Here is a 21,226-nt window from a genome sequence, read left to right on the forward strand (position 1 = left end):
TCTTTTCAAATCCAGCTACAGACTGAAGTCTGGACTCTGACTTGGCCACTCTAGGACATTAACTTTGCTGTTTTAATGCATTCCAATGCAGCTTTGGTTTTAAGCTCGTGGTCATTGTCTTGCTGGAAAACAAACCTTCTCCTAAGTCACAGTTTTCTTGCAGACTGCATTACGTTTTCTAACAGGATTTCCCTGTATTTTGGTGCATTCATTTTACCCTGTACCTTCACAAGCTTTCCAGGGCTTGCTGCCGTGAAGCACAATGCACCATTCTCGACTGTAGGAAAGGTGTGTTTTTGATGATATGCAGTGTTCGGCTTACATCAAACTTACGAGTTTAGCCTGATTGCAAAAAAAGTTCTATTTTAGTTTCAGACCATAGAACCTTCTTCCAGTTGGCTTCAGAGACCCCCTCGTCCTCTGACAAACTCCAGGTGAGATTTCATGAGAGCTTTTTTCAACAGTGGCTTTCTCTTTGCCACTCCCTGATAAACCTGTGACAGGTGAAACACCTGGGCAACTATCATTGTATGCAAAATCTCTCCCAGTTTGGCCACCGTAGCTTGGGTTATCAAAGGCTGAGTTATCAACAGTTATCAAAGGTGTTTTGGTAGCCTCTTTCTCTAGGTCTCTTCTTGCACAGCTGCTCAATTTTTGAACACTGTCTGCTCGAGGTAGGTTTACAACTGTGCCATATTCTTTCCACTTCTGGATGATAGAGATCTAGAAGGTTATAAGGCTACTAGGAAGGTGCTTAAGGAGGAAATTAGGAGAGCCAGAAGGCCTTGGCGGGCAGGATTAAGGAAAACCCCAAGGCATTCTACAAGCATGTGAAGAGCAAGAGGATAAGACATGACAGAATAGGACCTATCAAGCGTGACAGTGGGAAAGCGAGTATGCAACAGGAGGAAATAGCAGAGATACCTGATGAATACTTTACTTCAGTATTCACTATGGAAAAGGATCTTAGTGATTGTCGTGATGACTTGCAGCAGACTGAAAAGCTTGAGCATGTAGATATTAAGAAAGAGGATGTCCTGGAGCTTTTGGAAAGTTGGATAAATCGCTGGGACCAGACAAAATGTACCCCAGGCTACATGGGGTAGGCGAGGGGCGGAGATTGCTGAGCCTCTGGCAATGATCTTTGCACCATCAATGGGGAAGGGAGAGGTTCCAGAGGATTGGAGGATTGTGGATGTTGTTCCATTCTTCAAGAAAGGGAGTAGAGATAACCCAGGAAATTACAGACCCGTCAGTCTTACCTCAGTGGTTGGGAAGATGATGGAGAAGATCCTGAGAGGCAGGATTTATGAAGATTTGGAGAGCTATGATATGATCAGGAGTAGTCAGCATGGCTTTGTCAAGGACAGGATGTGCCTTACAAGCCTGATTGGATGTTTTGAGGATGTAACTAAACACATTCATGAAGGAAGAGCAGTAGATATAGTGCATATGGATTTCAGCAAGGTATTTGATAAGGTACCCCATGCAAGGCTTACTGAGAAAGTAAGGAAGCATGGGATCCAAGGGGACATTGCGTTGTGAATCCAAAACTCGCTTGCCCACAGAAGGCAAAGAATGGTTGTAGATGGGTCATATTCTGCATGGAGGTCGGTCACCAGTTCTGGGACCCTTCGTGATCTTTATAAATGTCCTAGATGAGGAAGTGGAGGGATGGGTTAGTAAGTTTGCAGATGACACAAAGGTTGGAGGAGTAGTGGACACTGTGGACGGCTGTCAGAGGTTACAGAGGGACATTGATAGGATGCAAAACTGGACTGAGAAGCGGCAGATGGAGTTCAACTCAGATAAGTCTGAAGTGGTTCATTTTGATTGGTCAAATATGATGGCAGAACATAGTATTAATGGTAAGACTCTTTGCAGTGTGGAGGATCAGAGTGATCTTGGGGTCCAAGTCCACAGACGCTCAAAGCAGCTGCGCAGGATGACTCAGTGGTCAAAAAGGCATACGTTGTATTGGCCTTCATCAATCGTGGAATTGAATTTAGGAGCCGACAGATAATGTTGCAGCTATACGCAACCCTGGTCAGAACCCACTTGGAGTACTGTGTTCAGTTCTGGTCACCTCTCTAGAGGAAGGATTTGGAAGCCAAAGAAAGGGTGCAGAGGTTGAATGAACTCAGCCTATTCTCTTTGCAGCAAAGGAGGATGAGAGGTGACCTGATTGAGGTGTACAAGATGATGAGAGGCATTGATCGTGTGGATAGTCAGAGGCTTTTTCCCAAGGCTGAAATGGCTGCCACAAGTGGACACAGGTTTAAGGTGCTGGGAAGTAGGTACAGAGGAGATGTCAGGGGTAAGTTTTTTTTACTCAGAGAGTGTTGAGTGCATGGAATGGGCTGCCGGCAACAGTGGTAGAAGTGGTTACGATAGGGTCTTTTAAGAGGCTTTTCAATAGGTCCACGGCACTTCAGAAAAATAGAGGGCTATAGGTGAGCCTGGTAATTTCTAAGATAGGGACATGTTCGGCACAACGTTCCGGGCCAAAGGGCCTGTATGGTGCTGTAGGTTTTCTACGTTTCTATGACTAAACTGGACTCCAAGAATATTCAGTGACTTGGAAATTTTCTTGTATCAGTCTCCTGACTCGTGCTTTTAAATAAGCTTTTTGCTTAGCTACTTGGAGTGTTCTTTTGTCTTCATGGTGGAGTCTTTGCCAGAATACTGACTCCCAACAATCGTGTATTTTTACTACAATCAATTGAAACAGCTCGACTGCACATGGTGATCTCCATTTAACTTTAAATGTAACTCCTAAAACCAATTGGCTGCAGAAGTGATGATTTGGTGTGTTATATTAAAGGAGATGAATACTTATACAGACAATTATTTTGTGACTTCTATCTGTAATTAATTTAGAACACTTTGTAGAGATCTGTTTTCACTTTGACACAAGAGTCCTTTTCTGTTGATCAGTTAAAAAAAGCCAAATTTAATCCACTGCGATTCAAAATCGTAAAACAATAAAACATGAAAACTTCCAAGGGGCACGAATACTTTTCATAGGCACTTTACATGTAGGGACAGCGATGGTGAAAGGGGAGGGAAAGAAGACATGGGGAGGAGTGGTCTCAAGATCCTCAGGTGTTCCTCCCGATGGGGTAAAGCACAAAAGGGGAAATATCAAAGAGAGATGAGAATGGAGCACTGATTGTCATGAGAAATTTAATCAGAAGCAGATTGGGGTAAAACTTCATCGAGTACCTTTGCTCTGTGAGCTGCAACAACCACAATCTGCCAGTGGCAATGCATTCTAGTTCCATTTCCCATTGACATACTGACATATCGGTGCCTTACAGCTGTCTTAACCAGAGGTGGAGTGATAATGGGACAAGATCCCAATTCCCATTGAAAGCTGCCAATGGTGTGCACTTCAAATTGCTTCTGTCAGCCAAATCCAGATCCTGACTTTAACATATGGCTTAGCTACTAAGACCAATGGAACTGTTTCTGGTGTTGGGGGAAGGTGCAAATCGGTTTACTAATGTCATACAACCAACAGCTATGGGCAGATGGGCTTGTCAACCATGCTTGGCAGCTCATCTAGTGGAAGGAAAACCCTGACCTGAAACCTGGACCCTGAATTCACCCTCAATCTGTGGTCTGGAGTTCTCCCTCATTGTGATCACTGCTTCAGGGATCCTTCAACACAAGATCTCTCTATATTCCCACCTCATTACACAGATTACATCTGAAATGTCCTGTTCCTGGGTAAGATCCTGCTGTAAGAAACTGTCTCTGACCACTCCAGAAATTCCTCTTCCACTGTACCAGTTTGATCAGCTTAATCAACACACAGACTGAAGCAAACACACATAAAATGCTGGAGGAACTCAGCAAACAGTCGACATTTCTGGCTGAGAACCTTCATCGGGATGAGAAAGAAAGGGACAAAAGCCAGGATAAGGTCGTGGGGGAGGACAAGTGAGTGGGGTGTGTTGTTTGTAGAGGGATGATGATCTGAGGAGCTGGGTGACAGGCAGAAAAGTCAAAGAGATGAAGAGAAAGGAATCTAATAGGAGAGAATGTCAGAAATTGGGATGACACGAAGGAGGTAAAGAATCAGAGAGAGATGATGGGCAGGTCATGAGGGTGCGTCAGGAGAGGTGAAGGGATTAAATTGCATCAGAATGGGGGAAAGAAGTGGGCGTGAAGGAAACAGAGAGTAGTGATATCCGGAATTTGGAGAAATCAATGTTCATGCCATCAAGATTGGAGGCTACACAGTGAAAACACGAGGTGCTGCTCATCCAACATGTATTTGGCCTCATCGTAGCAGGAGAGGAGGCCGTGGACAGACATGTTGGTGATGGCCCTCTGCTGGTCAGGGACGATCATGGATATTGCGCCCTGGCTGTCGAAGTCAATATGCAGACCAGGGTAGTACGATACATAACGCAAGCTGTTGCCCATGCCGGAGCTGATGAACCCAGAGCAACGGCAGAGACCGATGGAGTCAGGCACCAGCGGTGTCACAGGATTGCCAGCCTGCACTGAACGTAGGACCGACAGGGAGTTAGTGTTCACAGTGGGGACACAGCAAACATCCCACAGATATCTGATGCTGACATTTCAATATTGTGCAATAATGTGTAACAACCATCCTCACGAGGGAGAAACTAATGGGACTAAAAGCAAACATTTCCAGATCCCAGTGATCTGCACTGAAGTCTGGAGAGAAAGTAGAGACACTGAAGTCTGTCAAAACTCACTGTTACAGAAAGGTCCCAGTGGAGTTGAAAACCATTGTTGAAGAAGGGTGGAAGATAAAAAGCAGGTGACTGTAGTCCAGTTAACTTCACTTCAGCTACTGGAGTCTGTAATCTGTGAAGAAATAACAAGTCATTTAGAAAAGTTTAATGTGATTGAACTGAGTCAACAGGGTTTGCAGTCAGATTCACACAGCACAGAAACGAGCCCGTCAGCTCAAATGGTCCACACTGACCAAAGTTCCCAACTGAGCTTGTGGTCAGGAACCCCCTCACCACCACATTATGAACAAGGTTATCCTCCTCCTTGTCCCATTTCCCTGCATTTAGCCCATATCCTTCAAAACCTTTCCTTCCCATCTACCTGACCAAGTACCTTTTTAATATACCTGACTCAACCACTCCCCCAGCAGCTCAGTCCATACACTGACCAGCCTGTATGTGGAAAAGTTGCCCTTCAGGCTCCTATTAAATCTGATCTTAAACCAATGCCCTCCAGTTCTTGATTCCCCAACCCTGACAAATATAGTTATCTTTGACCCAACCCAGGCCCCTTATTATTTAATACACCTCTGCAATATCATCACTCATTCTCCAACTTTCCAGTGAAAATAGTCCAAAACACTTTCCACAAATCAGTCCTTCGAGATCCAGCAACATGCCCGTAAATCACCTCTGCACTCTTTCCAGCTCAATGGTGTCTGTCATACTGCATGATCACTAAAACTAAACACTATTTATGAAATGCCGCCAAACCAAAGTGTTGTACAACTGCACCATTTCATCCCAGCTTCTGTATTTGGTGCCCTGACTGAAGGCCAGTGTTCCAAAGGCCTCGTCACCACCCTGTCCATCTGGAACCTGGTTTTTGTCCCTGTAACCTGGGTTACTGAATGTTAAGTCATGTTTGACAAACATACCAGAGATTTGAGACTTTACAGGGGAAGTTGGAGAAGTGCTGATTTTCGATTGGCAGGAGCCATTTGCCAAGGTGCCACATGAAAGGCTGGTGCACAAGACCAGCGCTCAGTACTGGGAAGGAAGTGTGTTAATATTGACTGAAGACTGGTTATCATACTGAGACAGAATAACAGGTCTGTTTCAGGCTGGGATGACATAACTACTGGAGTGTTAAGGTGTTGCCTGCACAACAAAATAGAGACGGGTGCAGTGAGGGGTTCATAAGACCATATATGACCAAAGTTCAAATGTGAATGGTTCATTGACATTTATTGCTGGGGCATTAGTGCCGAGAAACAGAGAAGTGTTGTTACAGTGTCAGACAAATGCACAATGTTGGATTTTGGGAAGTTAAAGCAGGTCAGGACATACCCAGTGAATGGCAGGGTCCTGAGGAGTGTTGATGAAAAGATAAACCTGAGGCACAGGTACATAGTTCCCGGAAAGTGCCAACACAGGTAGACAAGGTGGTGAAGAAGGTGCACGACATGCTTACCTTCATCAGCAAAGGCTCTGAGAGGAGTTGGGACATCACATTACAGTTGTACAAATCAATAATTACACCACACCAGGAGTACCCTGTGCAGTTCTGGTCATCACGAGAGGAAGGATGTGATTAAGCTGGAAAGAAGCAGAAACGATTCACAGGAATGAAACCTGGACTGGAGGCTTGAGTTACAAGGAAAGATCAGACTGACTGGGACTGTTTTCCCTGGAGTGAAAGAGGCTGAGGGGAGACCTGACAGAAGTTTATAAAACTATGAGAAGTGTAGACAAGGTAGACAGTTAGAATCACTTCCCTGGAGTAGAAATATCAAATATCAGAAGGCACAGCTTTAAAACACCAGGGTGAGAATTTAAAGGTGAATTTCAGGGCAGGGAAGATTTCTGTTTCCGTACAGAGAGTGGTGAGGGCTGGGTTTGGGCTGCCACGGGGAGTGCTGGAAGCAGATATGATAATGACATTTGTCAGGGTCTTAGATAAACACAGGCTGAAGAGATTTAGTTTCATTTGACATCGTGTTCAGCACAAACATCATGGGAAGAAGGGCCTGTTCCTGTGCTGTACTGTTCTGCGTTCACGGTGAGCCTCAGTGACGGGGGATTCTTTAGCCAGGATCACAGATAAGTGTATAAGTCACAGATAAGTCACAGGATGGTACATTACCTCCCTGGTACCAGGACCAAGGATGTAACTGAACAAGTACAGGCCATTCTGAAAGGGCAGGGTGAGCAGCCAGAGGTCGTGTCCATATTGGTTCTAACAAAAGAGACAAATTAATCAGAAACTCTGTGGTGGGGATGGGTGTAATCCCGTGTCACCTGTTAGCGAAGGAAGAAATGAAAAGGTGGTGCAGTTATTTGTGTGGCTCACAAGCTGGTGCAGGACGGAGGGTTTTAGTTACATGGATCATTGGGCTCTTTCAGGACAGCTGATGGGAGGAGTGAAAGGTCAGTAGTGGCATTGACGGATGTGGATTAACACAGAAAGTAAGTCCAAATAGATAAATTACAAGTGCACAGATAAACAAATATTAGAAGTAAGAGAAGGAATAAAAAGTAAGTTACCTCCAACAGTCTAACATGGGGGGTGTCATCACCTCCCCGGCTACAGGTTGACTCATTACAGAGCCTAATGGCCCAGTGTAAGGATGACTTCATACAGCGCTCCTCCGAGCAGCACAGTTGTCTCAGTCTGTTACTGAAGATGCTCCTCTGTTCAGCCAAGGAGGCATGCAGAGGGTGAGAAACATTGTCCAGAATTGTCAGGATTTTCGGTAGGATCCTTTGTTCAACCACGGCCTCCAGTGTGTCCAGTTTGACTCCTATAGCAGAGCCAGCCTTTCTAATCAGTTTATTCTCAGATGGCATCACCGTGTTGATGCCATTTGCCCAGTACACCACTGCATAGTTAATGAGCACAGTGGCACCGAGGGGCTGAAGTGTGTTTGTGTCAGTGCCGGGTGTGGAACAGTTAATGCAGACGTAATTAGAGCCTGGATTAGTACATGGCACAGTGAATCAGCCATTACAGAGAAGGGCAGGACTGGTAGCGAAACATTCCAGGATTCAGATTCAGACAGTCCAGAGGGAGGTGAATGAGGCTGGGGAGCTGTACTGCTGATCAGGCAGAATGTCACAAATTCAAGTTCATCCAGTGAGACAATGTGGGGGGAACTCAGGAATGAGAAAGGTGCAATCACTGTGATGGGGATGTACTGTAGGAATAGATATGTCAGCAGGTTGTGGAATGATGTAAAAACAATAGAGTAGCTTTGGTGAGTGAATAAACTCCCCAGTGACTGGGATTCCCTTAACACCTGAGACTTGGTTGGGACATTATTTGTTAAGTGTGTTCAGCAAGGTTTCCTGAAACAGTATGTAGATGGTCCACCAGGGAGGGAGACATTCTTGACTTCACCTTGGGAAATATGGGACTCACCAGAGTGGTGGCGGGAACAACCAGTGTTCAAAGAGGAATTAGACAGGTCCTTCAGGGGAAATAGCCTGCAGAGCTGTGGGGACAGAGAGGGGAATTGGACTGTGGAAATGTTGTAGCAGGAGTTGGTATAAACTTGATGGGTCAGATAGTCCAGACCATCCCAGAATGATCCTGTGACCAATAACAGTCTGAAAAAATCATTCTGGTCTCCAGTCAATCTTCCAAACACCAGGGAGGACAAGATCAATTGTGTAATGAGGACACACTTCTGTCAAAACACTGACACTGTATTCCAAGCACACTGAGCTGCCAGAGCACAGCACCGGCCAGTGAGGACACAGACCAGTACAACACCGGCTCTCTACTACAAAGTTCAAAGCTGAAAGTAAATGTATTACCAAAATCATTTCTGTCACGATATGCAAAACTGAGATTAATTTTATTGTGTGAAATGTGTGGTTTAAAGATAGGAGGAAAACTATCCTCTCTCTCCAGAAGGTGGTTACAATCGGGAACATACTGCCTGCGGGGGTGGTGCAGGCCAGTATTTAAGGACCATCTGATTGAGCATTTGAATCACCAGGGCAGGGTAGGAGACAGACCAAGTGCTGAGTTAATGGAGACAGATTCTCAATGGTCAGTATAGACATGCAGAAACCACTGACTGTGAAAGTTCAGTGGGAACCTGGAACACAGAACTTCAGGAAGGACTTACCTAAAACACTGAGAACCCAGGACAATGGTTTTCAGTTGGACAAATGTATTAATGGTCAAATAGTGAACCAACCCCCTCAAAAGGCTACCAAAATGCTCCCACTCCCTGTGCACCAGTAACTGGACTTATTATATGAGAATTTGGTGAAGAGCTCTGGGTAATATTAGGAGATGGCTAACAGCTTGGTCAAAGTGGGAGGGTGCAGATATCTTCTCAGAGTATAATGCGTTCAGTGGAACAAGCTCACAGCTGAGAATGAAGGTAACAAACCCCACTGCAGTGGAGGACTGTTGTGGTCAGAGTTGTCCAGGATAGAAACAGACCCTCTGCCCCATCGCGCACAGCTACAATAATCTCACTACCCTGCATTAGTTTCATATCCCTCCAGGCTTTGCTCACCGAATTACCTGTGCATGTGTCTCTAATATTGTTACACAGTTCCCTGTATGTGGCATCACAGAGAGACAGGGTTGTGTGGTCTACTTGCCTTATCAGCCAAAGAACTGCCTCTCATTGGAATTGTACAAAACTGTTTAAAGACAGATTTAAAGGGGATCTGCAGGGTACATACTTCACACAAAGAATAGCTGCTATCCTAAATCAGCTGCCGGAGGAGGTGTGGGGCAGAAACCCGCAAAGTCTCTGTTCATTAAACCTTCCCAGGAACCTGACATTCACTGTGTACATCCTGCCCTGGTTGAACCGCACAGAATAGAGTCAGTGATTTATACAGAACTGAAACCGTCCCTTCGGTAAAACTCATCCACGCCGACCAAGTTGTCGACCTGAACTCGTCCCATCCGCCTGCATTAGGCCCGTGTCCCTCTCAACCTTTCCTATCCATGTAACTGTGCAAATATGGTTTAAATATTGTACCTGAGGCAGACAGCCGGTGCGGTGAGGCGCTGACAGACACTCACTGTTCCGAGGGCAGGAAGAGGAGAGGCCGATTCCCACAGTGGAGCCGAAACCCAAAGTAGAGACCGACTCCACTTTACCACAACCCCGTGCCCACCATTCCGGACCGTACCCTAGGAAACGACGTCGGTGACGAAATGACCTTTGTGACGTCGGCCCGTCATGATCCTGCAAATCTTTATGTGACGTGACGTGAGACAACGGGGCAGAGGAAGCTGTCAATCAGTGGAGCCGCTGAAAAACTTGTGAGAATTGGAAATAGAGTGGGAATAGTGGGTGATTTCGGTGAATGGTGACCCCTCCTACTCCCTCGGGAATTGAATGTGTTATAGACAGTAAAATTCACATTTTAATTTGACTCCTCGGTCTTATAAATATTCAATATTTGTATTTTCTATACTTGTGTGGATAATGTTTTATAATTTGGGATAGAAAAACGTTGTAACTAGATCACTGAACCCTTCATGAAAACAGAACGTTACAGAAACATACTGTCAAAGTCAACACTTTAATCCAATGTAAGTTAATAGAAGCATAGAAAACCTACAGCACCAAACAGGAGTTCCGGCCCACAAAGTTGTGCTTAACATGTCTCTACTTTAGGAATTACTGGGCTTACCTATCCAAACACCTCTGAAAAGACCCTATCGTATCTGCCTCCACCACCGTTGCGGGCAGCCCATTCCACGCACTCACCACTCTCTGAGTAACAAACTTACCCCTGACATCTCTGTACCTGCTCCCCAGCACCTTAACCTGTGTCCTCTTGTTGCAGCCAGTTCAGCCCTGAGAAAAAGCCTCTGACTATCCACACGATCGATGCCTCTCATCATCTTGTACGCATTGGGCCTAAAGGAAACGATGCTGACTTTGTCCTATTTTATCATGTGTCGCCAAGTAGCCCGAAAATACATCGAGTCCATCATCTTCCCAACCACTGAGGTCAGACTGACTGGCCGATGATTTCCTCTCTTCTGCCCTTCTCCCTCCTTCAACAGTGGAACAATGTTTGCAATTTTCCTCTTCTCCAGAGCCACGCCAGAATACAGGGATTATAGAAAGATTATTACTAAAACTGCCACTATCTCTTCAGTCACCTCTTTCATAGCACTGGTGTAGAAAATCCCGTCCAGCTGATTTATCTACCTTTAGATCTTTCAGTTTCCCAAGCAGTTTTTCCCTAGTAAAGGCCAATTCACTCCTTTCTGCCCCCTGATTCTCCTGAATTTCCAGCAGACTGCCAGTGTCTTCCACAGTGAAGACTGATGCACAATACTTATTCAGCTTCTCTGCCACTTCCCTGTACCCCATTACTACGTCTCCAGCATCATCTACTTTTGCCTCTCTTTTACACTTTGTATATCTGAAGAAACTTCTGGTATCCGCTTTAATACTAATGGCTAGTTTACCTTCGTATTTCATCTTTTCCCTCTCAATGACTTTTTTAGTCGGTTTCGAAGTTTTGTAAATTGTATAACTGAGTGTCAGGGACGTCTCAGAGCAGCTACTGAACAATGTTCACTCAGCCAGAGGTGGTGGTTCACGTCGGTAGCAGTGGACAGGTAGAAAAGGGATGAGGTCCCACAGTGAATATAGAGAGTTAGGGAACAAGTTAAAGAGCAGGACCTGAAAGGTTATAATTTTTGAGTTACTCCCAATGCTCTGTGGTAGTTCGGGTGGGAACAGAAAGTTAGAGCAGATGACTGTGTGGCTGAGGAGCTGGTGCAGGGACAGGGTTTCAGGATTCCAGAACACTGGAACGTCTTCAGGTCCAGAGGTGACATTTACGGGGGTGGGGGTGGGGGTGGTTTGCACCTTCACGGCGGGGGGGGGGGGGGGTCAGAATCATGAGGTTCATTGTTGTTCCCTGGGAGGGTTGAAATGAGATTGACAGGGGGATGTGAACCAGAACGCCTGTCATTGAATGGAGAGATTGACGCCAAGTTTGATGCTTAATACTGTAAGGATGGATTTTGAGGCAAATCCTCATCGGACATGAGTTTGTTTAAAGACAGCTGCACAGTGATTCAGGGCCAGTTTGTTCCTGTAAGGGGGAGGGTCCAGGATGGCAAGGTTCAGGAACCTTGGATGATGAGAGAGGAAGTAAATTTAGTCGAGGAAGAGTGAGAAGCTTATGTAAGGCTTAGGAAGCTGGAATCAAACAGGGTGTTAGAGGATGATATTTAAAACAAGGAAGGGAACTCAAGAACATTTGCAGAGTGAGAAACAGTGATGAAAAATCTCTGATGAGCAGGATTAAAGATAATCCCACTGCATTCTGTACATTCATTGTGGTGAAAAGGATACCCAGGGGTGCACGTCCAACATAAAGCGTGGGTACACAGGTAATGGCAGGAACATTAACATACAGAAGGATGCTGGGTCCGGGCAGATTGGTTCCCTGAAACTGGGAGCACAGGTTGACAGGGTGGTAAAGCCGGTGTACGGCATGTTTGCCTTCACCGGGCAAGGCATTGAGTTCAATCACCAGGACATCATGTTACAGTTTATAAAATGCTAGTTTGGCCACAGTGAGAGCACAGTGTTCAGTTCCGGTCACCTCATTCTAGGAAGCATGTGGAGGTTTCGGTGCAGGTGCAGAAGTTGTTAAGCAGGATGTCTGGAGGAGGAGTGAGGTGAGGAGAGGCTCGACATGCTGGAGCTTTTTCCTCTGGAGTGGCGTCAGCTCAGGAGAGATCTGACAGAAATTTATACAATTTTGCAGGACATACTTGGTGTAAACAGCCAGTAATATTTTTCACAGGAGGGAAATGTCTTCTACTAAAAGACATGTATTTAAGATCAGAGGAAGAAAGTGAAGGGAACAGTGATGGGGACTTGGAATGCACTGTCAGGGCTGGTGGCAGAGGCAGAGAGCACAGGGGTATTTAGGGAAGTCTTAGACAGACAGGAATTTGTAGAGAAGTGACTGGAACTAAGGTGCTGAAGAACTCGATCCACCCACCCCTCCCTTTTCTCCCTGGCACAACCCAAACTCAGAGCGATGCACCGCCTCACATAGGGAGCCTCTCGGCAGATCCGATCAAACTGACCCACTCTTTGGCAAAATGTTCATTTATATTCAGAGGCCTGGGTGGACGAGATTTTTTTCAGTAAATACGATCGGTTCCACAGGGTAAACGTACCTTTGTAGACAGTCAGAGACCTGTATAGTTGTGCCGCGGAGAGCAATCTGACAGGCGGCATCTGTCTGGTGTGGAGGGGCTACGGCACAGCACCGAAAGAAGCTGCTGATACTACCCAGGACATCTTTAGGGAGCGGTGCTCATAAAGGCAGCGTCCATTATTAAACACTTCCAACACCCAGGGCATGCCCTTTTCTCACTGTTACCGTCAGGTAGGAGATACAGAAGCCTGAAAGCACACTCAGCGATTCAGGAACAGCTTCTTCCCCTCTGCCATCCGATTCCTAAATGGACATTAAAACTATGGACACTACCTCACTTTTTAATATACAGAATTTGTTTTTGCACATTTTTCAAAATAACAGTCAATATACGTAACTGATTACTTGTTTATTTATTGTTTTATTTTATTTTGTTTTATTTATTATTTTATAACTTTGTCTTCCAGGTTATGTATGACATTGAACTGCTGCTGCGAAGTTAACAAAATTCACGTCAGATGCCGGTGATAATAAACTTGATTCTGAAATGTAAAACGCAAATGTTATTTTTCTGTGAGGCGATGAGAATCGCTCATGAAGCAACGAACAGGCGATGTTCCCGCCTTCTGCACACCGGAACGGTCCGGGGTCAACCCGCAATGTGGAGCCCAGACAACGCGGTTCTCGGTGATGAAGAGCGGAGTCGTTCAGTGATCGGAGATTAAATTCTCCTTCCCGGGGCTGACTCCGGAAGTTCATTTCACGACTCTGCGCCTAGTGAACCCGCTGATTCTCTGCAAGGGGAGAGAGCTGCAATCGGTCTGCTGAGAGGGGAAAACGAGCCGGGACTGAAGCGAACCGGTTTCTGTGCAGATTTATTTCGGTTTCTTTCGCGGAAGAAACACGTCGAGACACTGACAGATGCAGGATATCAAACGGACGGAAAGCACCCGCCGCTCAGCCCTTCCACAGACATTGTGAGTGGCTCTGAAAAGAGCCTTTGGGTAAATAGATTCAGCTTACGTCGCTTCACTTACTGGCAGCGCCGGTTTTCTTGGGCAACAGGACGGCCTGGATATTGGGTAACACACCGCCCTGAGCGATAGTCACGCCTCCCAGCAGCTTGTTCAGCTCCTCGTCGTTGCGGACGGCCAGCTGCAGGTGCCGGGGGATGATGCGGGTCTTCTTATTGTCCCGGGCCGCGTTGCCGGCCAATTCGAGGATTTCGGCCGTCAGATACTCGAGCACAGCAGCCAGATAGACCGGGGCTCCGGCACCCACACGTTCAGCATAGTTGCCCTTTCTTAGGAGTCTGTGTACCCGGCCCACCGGGAACTGTAGTCCAGCCCGAGACGAGCGAGATTTGGCCTTGGACCGAGCTTTGCCAGCGCCGCCTTTTCCACGTCCAGTCATTTTCACCGTCACAGTTCTACTCCAGAGATTATGAAGGAATGTTCACCCCGCCCCAATTCGCCATTTTTATACCTCCTTTGAGAATGCAAACTGATGTCTGTGTTTGGTCTGATCCTGCTTATTCTCATTGGTGAAGAGAAATGCTCCAATCGAAGAACTGCCTTAATCACCAATCAGCAGTCCGTAAAGGTAGAAGCGCGGAAAATAACCGTCTCCTCCCCAAAGTGCACTGAAATCTGGAAAAAAGACCGCCAAAAAATAAATCTATTGTTCAAATTTAATTTCCAGTTAAATAATTGCAGATCTGTTTTAAGATTGGGTCTTCGCATTTCCCTCTGTTACTGAAACCGGGCACATTTGATTTAAGTGTAGTTGATATTGGAGTGTTTGGGAACTCAATTCTCTAATTTCTTTCAACCCGTAACGGAACCGAATAAAACTGACCCTCAGCTTCTGCCCGCGGTCGGTCACTGTGTGAACGTTATCAGGTTATGGAAAACGGCTCTTAAACTTTGACCAGCGTCTAGTCTGCAATTTTATAAAGTTATAATATGAAACAGCCATCACGAGGGAATCTGCAGATGCTGGAATTTCAAACACACAAAATGCTGGTTGAACCCAGCAGGCCAGGCAGCATCTATAAGCAGGACTGTCGACGCTTCTCCATATTAAAGAGCCATAATGTCTTTCAGGCTCGAGTTGAAATGAGATTCAGGAGTTACCCAACTGGAACCAATAAACTCCTGAAGCCACAAATAAAACAACGGCCGCAATCCTCCGCTTGGCATGGATACCGAGTGGGACGGACTGATGTGGAGGGGGGGGGGGGGGCGGGGGGGAACAATTCCTTGTCAGTTCAGTGTGAGCTTATTACAATCGCGATTTCGCTCTTGTAAAAGTCACCAGACAAAGTATGTGTAATTTATTACCTAAATGGTAGTACAACTCTTTCATTGAAATTGTAAATGGCTCTTAAAAGAGCCGTTGTGTTTTCGATCATCTCACTGGGCAGCTTTACTTGGAGCTGGTGTACTTGGTCACCGCCTTTGTCCCTTCGGACACGGCGTGCTTGGCCAGCTCCCCGGGCAGCAGCAGGCGCACGGCGGTCTGGATCTCCCGGGAGCTGATGGTTGACCGCTTGTTGTAATGGGCCAGGCGGGAAGCCTCACCCGCGATGCGCTCGAAAATATCGTTCACGAATGAATTCATGATGCTCATGGCCCTGGAGGAGATGCCGGTATCGGGGTGAACCTGCTTCATCACTTTGTAGATGTAGATGGCGTAACTCTCCTTCCTCGTCCTCTTGCGCTTCTTGCCAGACTTGCTCGCCGGTTTGGACAGAGCTTTCTTGGCGCCCTTCTTGGGAGCGGGTTTCGGTGCATCAGGCATTTCCTCGTCGGTTTCAAACACAATAATAAGCAGAAGCTGTCCGGAGCGCGGATTAAATAGGCAGCGCCCAAAGTGGTATGTTAATGGGGATGGGAATGATGAGCATTGCCATTGGCTGTTTGGAGAAATGAATCACCAATCGGAACGCTGGGGGATGGGAAGCGGCGCCAATGTGTGGCGGTTACCACTGTCGTTTAATGCGGGAGGAAGTACAGAAGGGCAGAGACAGGCGGGGGTGCGGGCTGAAATTGAAAAGGGAAATGCAAATTTCAAAAGCAGATTAAAAATAAAATCAGATGAAATATTGTAAAAATAAACACTAAGACGTTCCGTTCATGACACAGGGAAGCAGGAGAGCGAAGGAGAGATTTGGACATTTCAATGTAAAGTTCATATTTATGCACAGGCTTAAGGAACAACGGATTTGTAGCAACATCACAGACACATTGCACCAGACACAGCATTGACAAGAAACACTGGAATTAAATATGAATTATACCAACATATTCAAATAGACAGAGGACTATCAGAACAAAATCTAAATAACAAAGAGATTATGCAGGCAGTGGGAGAATCACCCTCTTGTGCTTCTTCATCTCGTCACTCTCGATTCAGAGTCACGCAACGCCCATCTGATCTGGCCCATGCCTTCATTCACCAGGTCCAACACTTGCCTTTATTGGATCTTCCTCCTCCTGACACCAGTCATCGTGTTTGTGGGGCTGTGTGTCCCCTTGGACCCCTGGATTAGGTTTGAGGGTAGGCCTGGTGGATGTATATATGCTGGGAGAGATAAGGCTGTAGATTGTGTATGGTGAGATATGTGGGACTATGGTGGATGGGGTAGTGTAGTGGAGCCACACAGTGGCTGATGCCTTTCATTATCGTGGTTCAACACCACTTGGCTTAGGGAACCGGGTGTGCAAAGGGGCACATCATCAATAATACAACTTAGGGTCATTGGGTATTTCGGGTCTTTACTCATGAGACAATATCGCCCAGGCAACGCAGCCACGGTGGATCAGGCCCGGTTTGTGTTTATCCCATGGAGCAAGATAATGAGAGGCGTGTAATTCTGGCAAGTTGTGGGTATTTTCCCCCTGGTTACTTGGTTTTATTTTGACTGTTGGGGGAATAGAATGTTCTGAGGCCTAGTAATCAGGCTTTACCTCCAAGTACGGTTAAACTTCCCTACTCTAAATTTACACCTGTCTTTATTTTGCATCTGTGTGCCTGGGATTGCGTGGGTTAAATTAACAGAGTTTACTGCAGTACAAACTAATGATTAATATTGGGCAGATTAATCCATGATTCCAAAACTCAAAAATATCTGAAATCCAGAATTTATTGTACTGAGATTACGTCACAAATGGGGAATTTAATCCAGGATCAAATGGCTTGTCTAATGAAGAGCGTTTCACCTCACTAGGCCTCTATTCACTGGAAATTCGAAGAAAGAAGTGTTACCGAATTGAAACCTATCGAATAGTGAAAGGGCTTGAGTGAGTGGATGTGGAGAGGACTTTTCCTGTGGTGGGTGAGTCTCTAACCAGACCACAGAGCTTCAAAATAGAGGGGCATCCTTTTAGAGTGGAAATGAGGAGTAATTTCTTCAGCCAGAGAGTGGTGAATCGGTGGAATTTTTGGCCACAGGCAGCTGCAGAGGCCAAATCACTGGAAAGAGGCAGAGATTGAATCTAAGAGGAAAAATTGATCAGTGATGATGAAATGGCAGAGGAGGCTCGATGGGCCAAATGGCCAAATTCTGCTCCTAAATCTGATGGTCTTATGGACTCACTTAGAGACTAAAATTTTCCCAGAGACTGTTGATCTCAGCTTTCACTCAACCCAGCACCTGAGGCTCCAGATTACTTATATAAGGAATACAGAAGTTCTTAGATCTCAGATTAAAGGAATATGATCTCATTTCCATCCTGAATGCTTGTCACCTCAATCTGATCAACAGACACAAAATGCTGGCGGAAGTCAGCAGGCCAGGCAGCATCTATGGGAAAGGGTAACGAGTCGATGCTTTGGGCTGAGAACCATCACCAGGACGAGATCTGATGGAAGGGTCTCGGGCCGAAGTGTTGACTGTTTACTCTTTTCCATAAAGGCTGCCTGTCCTGCTGAGTTCCTTCAGCATTTTGTATGTGTTGATTTGGATTTCCAGCACCAGCCAGATTCTCTCCTGCTTATGATTTACACCTCATTCTGAGGGTATTTTCCTCAGTTATGGAGATCTCATTCAGGGGAAAGATCCTCCTTGCCTACTGCCAGTCACATCCTGAAAGAATCTAACAGAAATCCTTGTTTTCTCATTAACTGCAGGAATAGTGACCCAGCCCACTCACTCTCCTTTCACATAACCAACCCTCCATCCCTGGAACCAGCCCAGTCAGTGTGGGGAATAGTCACTGAACTCCGTCTATTGCAGGGATATCCTTCCTGAGGAAGTGTGACCAAACCCGGACACTACATTCAAGGTGTGCTCTCACCAGGGCCCTATAGAATCCAGTGAGACATCTGTACCCCTCTTCTCCACTCCTCCTGGATCACAGGACAAAATACTGTTTGCCTCTCTCATTACTTGTTGTATCTGCACGTTAACTCAAGTGATTTGTTTACAAGGGCACCCAGGTTCCTCTGAACATCCCGTGTGGAAATAACTCTTACAGTTTGATCCTGGGAATGGGTGATCTCACATTTCCTCACATTCTGTTCCATCCGCCCAATCCTCAACCATTCACTCTCCTGTCTACATCCCCCAAACCTTCTCACTACTGACCCTGTCCCTCCCGCTCTGCCACAGGAATAGACCTAGTCACTGAATTATGCAGCACAGAAATAGGCCCTTCAGCCCAACACATCCATGCTGACCAAGCGGCCAAACAAAACCATTGTCAGTTACATGAATTTGGCCCATGTCCCTGTGAAACTTCCCTCTCCACCGTCCAAGAGATTTGGCAACTGTGCCCCTCTATACCATCACTGGAGGTAGTTTGTACCAGGTAACTGCACATTCTGTGAATAAAACCTGCTCCTCATGGTCTCAGTTAAATCTTTCCTCTCGCACTTTATACCTGTAATCTCTAGCTTCCAACTCCATGACCCTGGAGATAACAGATTCACTACTGACTGAATCAATGTCTGCCATTATTTTATCAGCTTCTCTAATGCCACATACACTCTGATGAGAATGTTCCAGTCTATCCAGCCTCCTGGTAAATCTCTTTTGCACCCTCTCCAGTTTAATGTCACCCTCTGATCACTGGGCAACTATAACTGTACGCCGTGCTCCAAGAGTGGTTTCCCCAAGGCTGGGAGAGCTGTAATGTGACGTCACGGTCCAGTGCCCAATACTCTCCCGATGAATGCAAGTGTGGCAAACACCACCTTCACCGTCCTGCCGACCTGTGTTTACACTTTGAAGGAATTCGATATCTGCACCCCGATATCTCTCTGTTTTACAGCACTCCCAGGGACCGACCATTCCCCACGGCAGTTCGGCCCTGGTTCGTCATTGACAATGGAACATCTCTTGTTCTTGTTTGCAGGCTCGAAGGGCCGAATGGACTACTCCTGCACCTATTTTCTTTCTCACATTTATCTGTCATTACTCAAATCACTGACCTCATTGACCACCGTCCTGTTGTATTGCTGGTTACATTCTTCACACTTTAGTGATATCTGCATATTTGCTGAGCCGGGCATTGACATTGTCAGCCGAGTCTTTAATGAATGAACTGCAGCAGCAGACCTGACTCAGCTCCCAGGCTTTTCCTTGCAGCGATACCCGCACAGTGCTGGAGGAACTCAGCAGGCCAGGCAGAATCTGTGAGAAACAGTAAACAGCCGACGTTTCAGGCCGAGACCGTCCAGAATCTGAACAATGTCTTGTGTTTGGTTTTCCTTCGATCCTTTCCTACGTGACTGGATAACATAAACCATCCTCCAATCCTCTGCCACTACTCCTGACCGAGAAACGCGCAGAGAGACAGAGGCGGTGAGGTGAGGGGACAGAGTCAGAGTGACGGACAGGGCCGTCAGCGGCCTCTCATCGTCCAGCTCGGCCTTCACTTTACTACACCCGGCAATTTCCAACGGTCTGTTCGACACAAGGCGCTCCAGCGAAAAAAACTCCCTCACACACCACGTACAGACTGGAGGATTTCTGGAATTTGCTGATTCGCCTGCTTTAAATCAAAGGAAGTGCTTTTCTATTTCATAAATCCCCGAGAACCTCGGTCTGGCCCTCCCCGGCCCCATGACCAGTGCGAGCGCGTTCACACACAGCAGTTGGTGGGCAAGGGTGCAGTCACTTCCAATGATGAGAGGGTTAATTTTTCAGAACAACTGTTCCTCTGAATCGTGAGGGAAATTAATGTCCAGTCACATAAAGGAACAGTATACATAGACTGATATAAGGATATATATACCGCACTTCTGGCGCCTTCTATACCCCAGGTAAAGTGGTGGCTGAGGAGCTGGTGCAAGGTGGGTGGGGCTTCAGCTACAAGGTCTCTCGAAGGGAAGGTGGAACGGGAACATTGAGTAGGGGAGCTTTCTTCCTGCTGCACGTTAGGGGTTAAACGAGCAGGGATGCGGTCCTACAAACTGATTTTCGGGAACTCGGTAAAGAAGCAGGACTTCCAGGATTGCAGTCTCGGAATTATGCCCCAAACCTTGTGCTGGTGTGGTGAGAAATCGATATTTTGTGCAGTTTAATATGTTGCTGAGGAACTGATGCAGGACGGAGGTCTTCAGATTTACGGATCAATGGGCTCCCTTCCAGGCAGGTGGGAGACCGGGACAAACAAGGTTATTTGCATCTGAACTGGAGGGGAACCAATATCCTCACCAGGAGGTTTGATGGTGACAGTTGGCGGAGTTTGAACTGGAGTAGCATGTGGGAGAATGTGTGTATGACAAGACAGTCTGAAAAGAACGAAAGCCAATGTAAGACCAATGGTGGGACTGATGGGATGAAATGAGTTTACTTCAACATTAGGAGTATTCTGTGGTCGGACGGACAGGGTTGGCAGCTGAACACTCCTGCATTACATTGTTTTACATGTGTGTTGGGGTAGGGTGGGTTTAACAGGAGCAGAGGTTACCCCTCTGGGTAAGTCACAATGAACTGGAAGGCTCATTTACAGAGACAATCTGCAGGTCCACCGATGGGATTATTGTCCTGGCCGTCAACGACCAGTGCTGGGACTTTATCTTCCCTAGAATTGACTGGAACTTGCTTAATACTTAGATGCACAAGATTTCTTCATTGAATCTGAAGAGTGTTTGAAACATTATGTACAGAGCCCAACAAGAGGAGAGAACAGACAGGAGGAATTCGTTTTGGGAAATGAGCCAGGCCAGCTGACAGCTAAGAGTCAGTGAATATTCTGGGATCTTATTTTTTTTCTTAGTGATGAGGAAGAATAAAATCAGATCTTGTATGAAGGTACTGAATTGCAGGAGGGCAGGTTAGGACGGAGTAAGACAGAAACCACGGGGCATTGATTGGGAGCAGC

The 21,226-nt window shown here is 46.3% G+C and overlaps 2 protein-coding genes across 2 annotated transcripts; both read right to left on the reverse strand.

Moving 5' to 3' along the window:
• Window positions 1–13,362: 13,362 nt before the first annotated feature.
• LOC132383771 (late histone H2A.L3-like) lies at window positions 13,363–15,030 on the reverse strand. Its single transcript, XM_059954975.1, has one exon. The coding sequence runs from the start codon at window positions 14,304–14,306 to the stop codon at window positions 13,923–13,925; it is 384 nt and encodes a 127-aa protein (XP_059810958.1). The 5' UTR covers window positions 14,307–15,030; the 3' UTR covers window positions 13,363–13,922.
• A 272-nt stretch (window positions 15,031–15,302) lies between these two features.
• On the reverse strand, window positions 15,303–15,695 carry LOC132383807 (histone H2B 1/2-like). The gene has a single exon (XM_059955013.1). The coding sequence runs from the start codon at window positions 15,693–15,695 to the stop codon at window positions 15,321–15,323; it is 375 nt and encodes a 124-aa protein (XP_059810996.1). The 3' UTR covers window positions 15,303–15,320.
• Window positions 15,696–21,226: the final 5,531 nt, after the last annotated feature.

This window comes from Hypanus sabinus, chromosome 31, assembly GCF_030144855.1.
Source record: "Hypanus sabinus isolate sHypSab1 chromosome 31, sHypSab1.hap1, whole genome shotgun sequence".
Taxonomy (NCBI): Eukaryota; Metazoa; Chordata; class Chondrichthyes; order Myliobatiformes; family Dasyatidae; genus Hypanus; species Hypanus sabinus.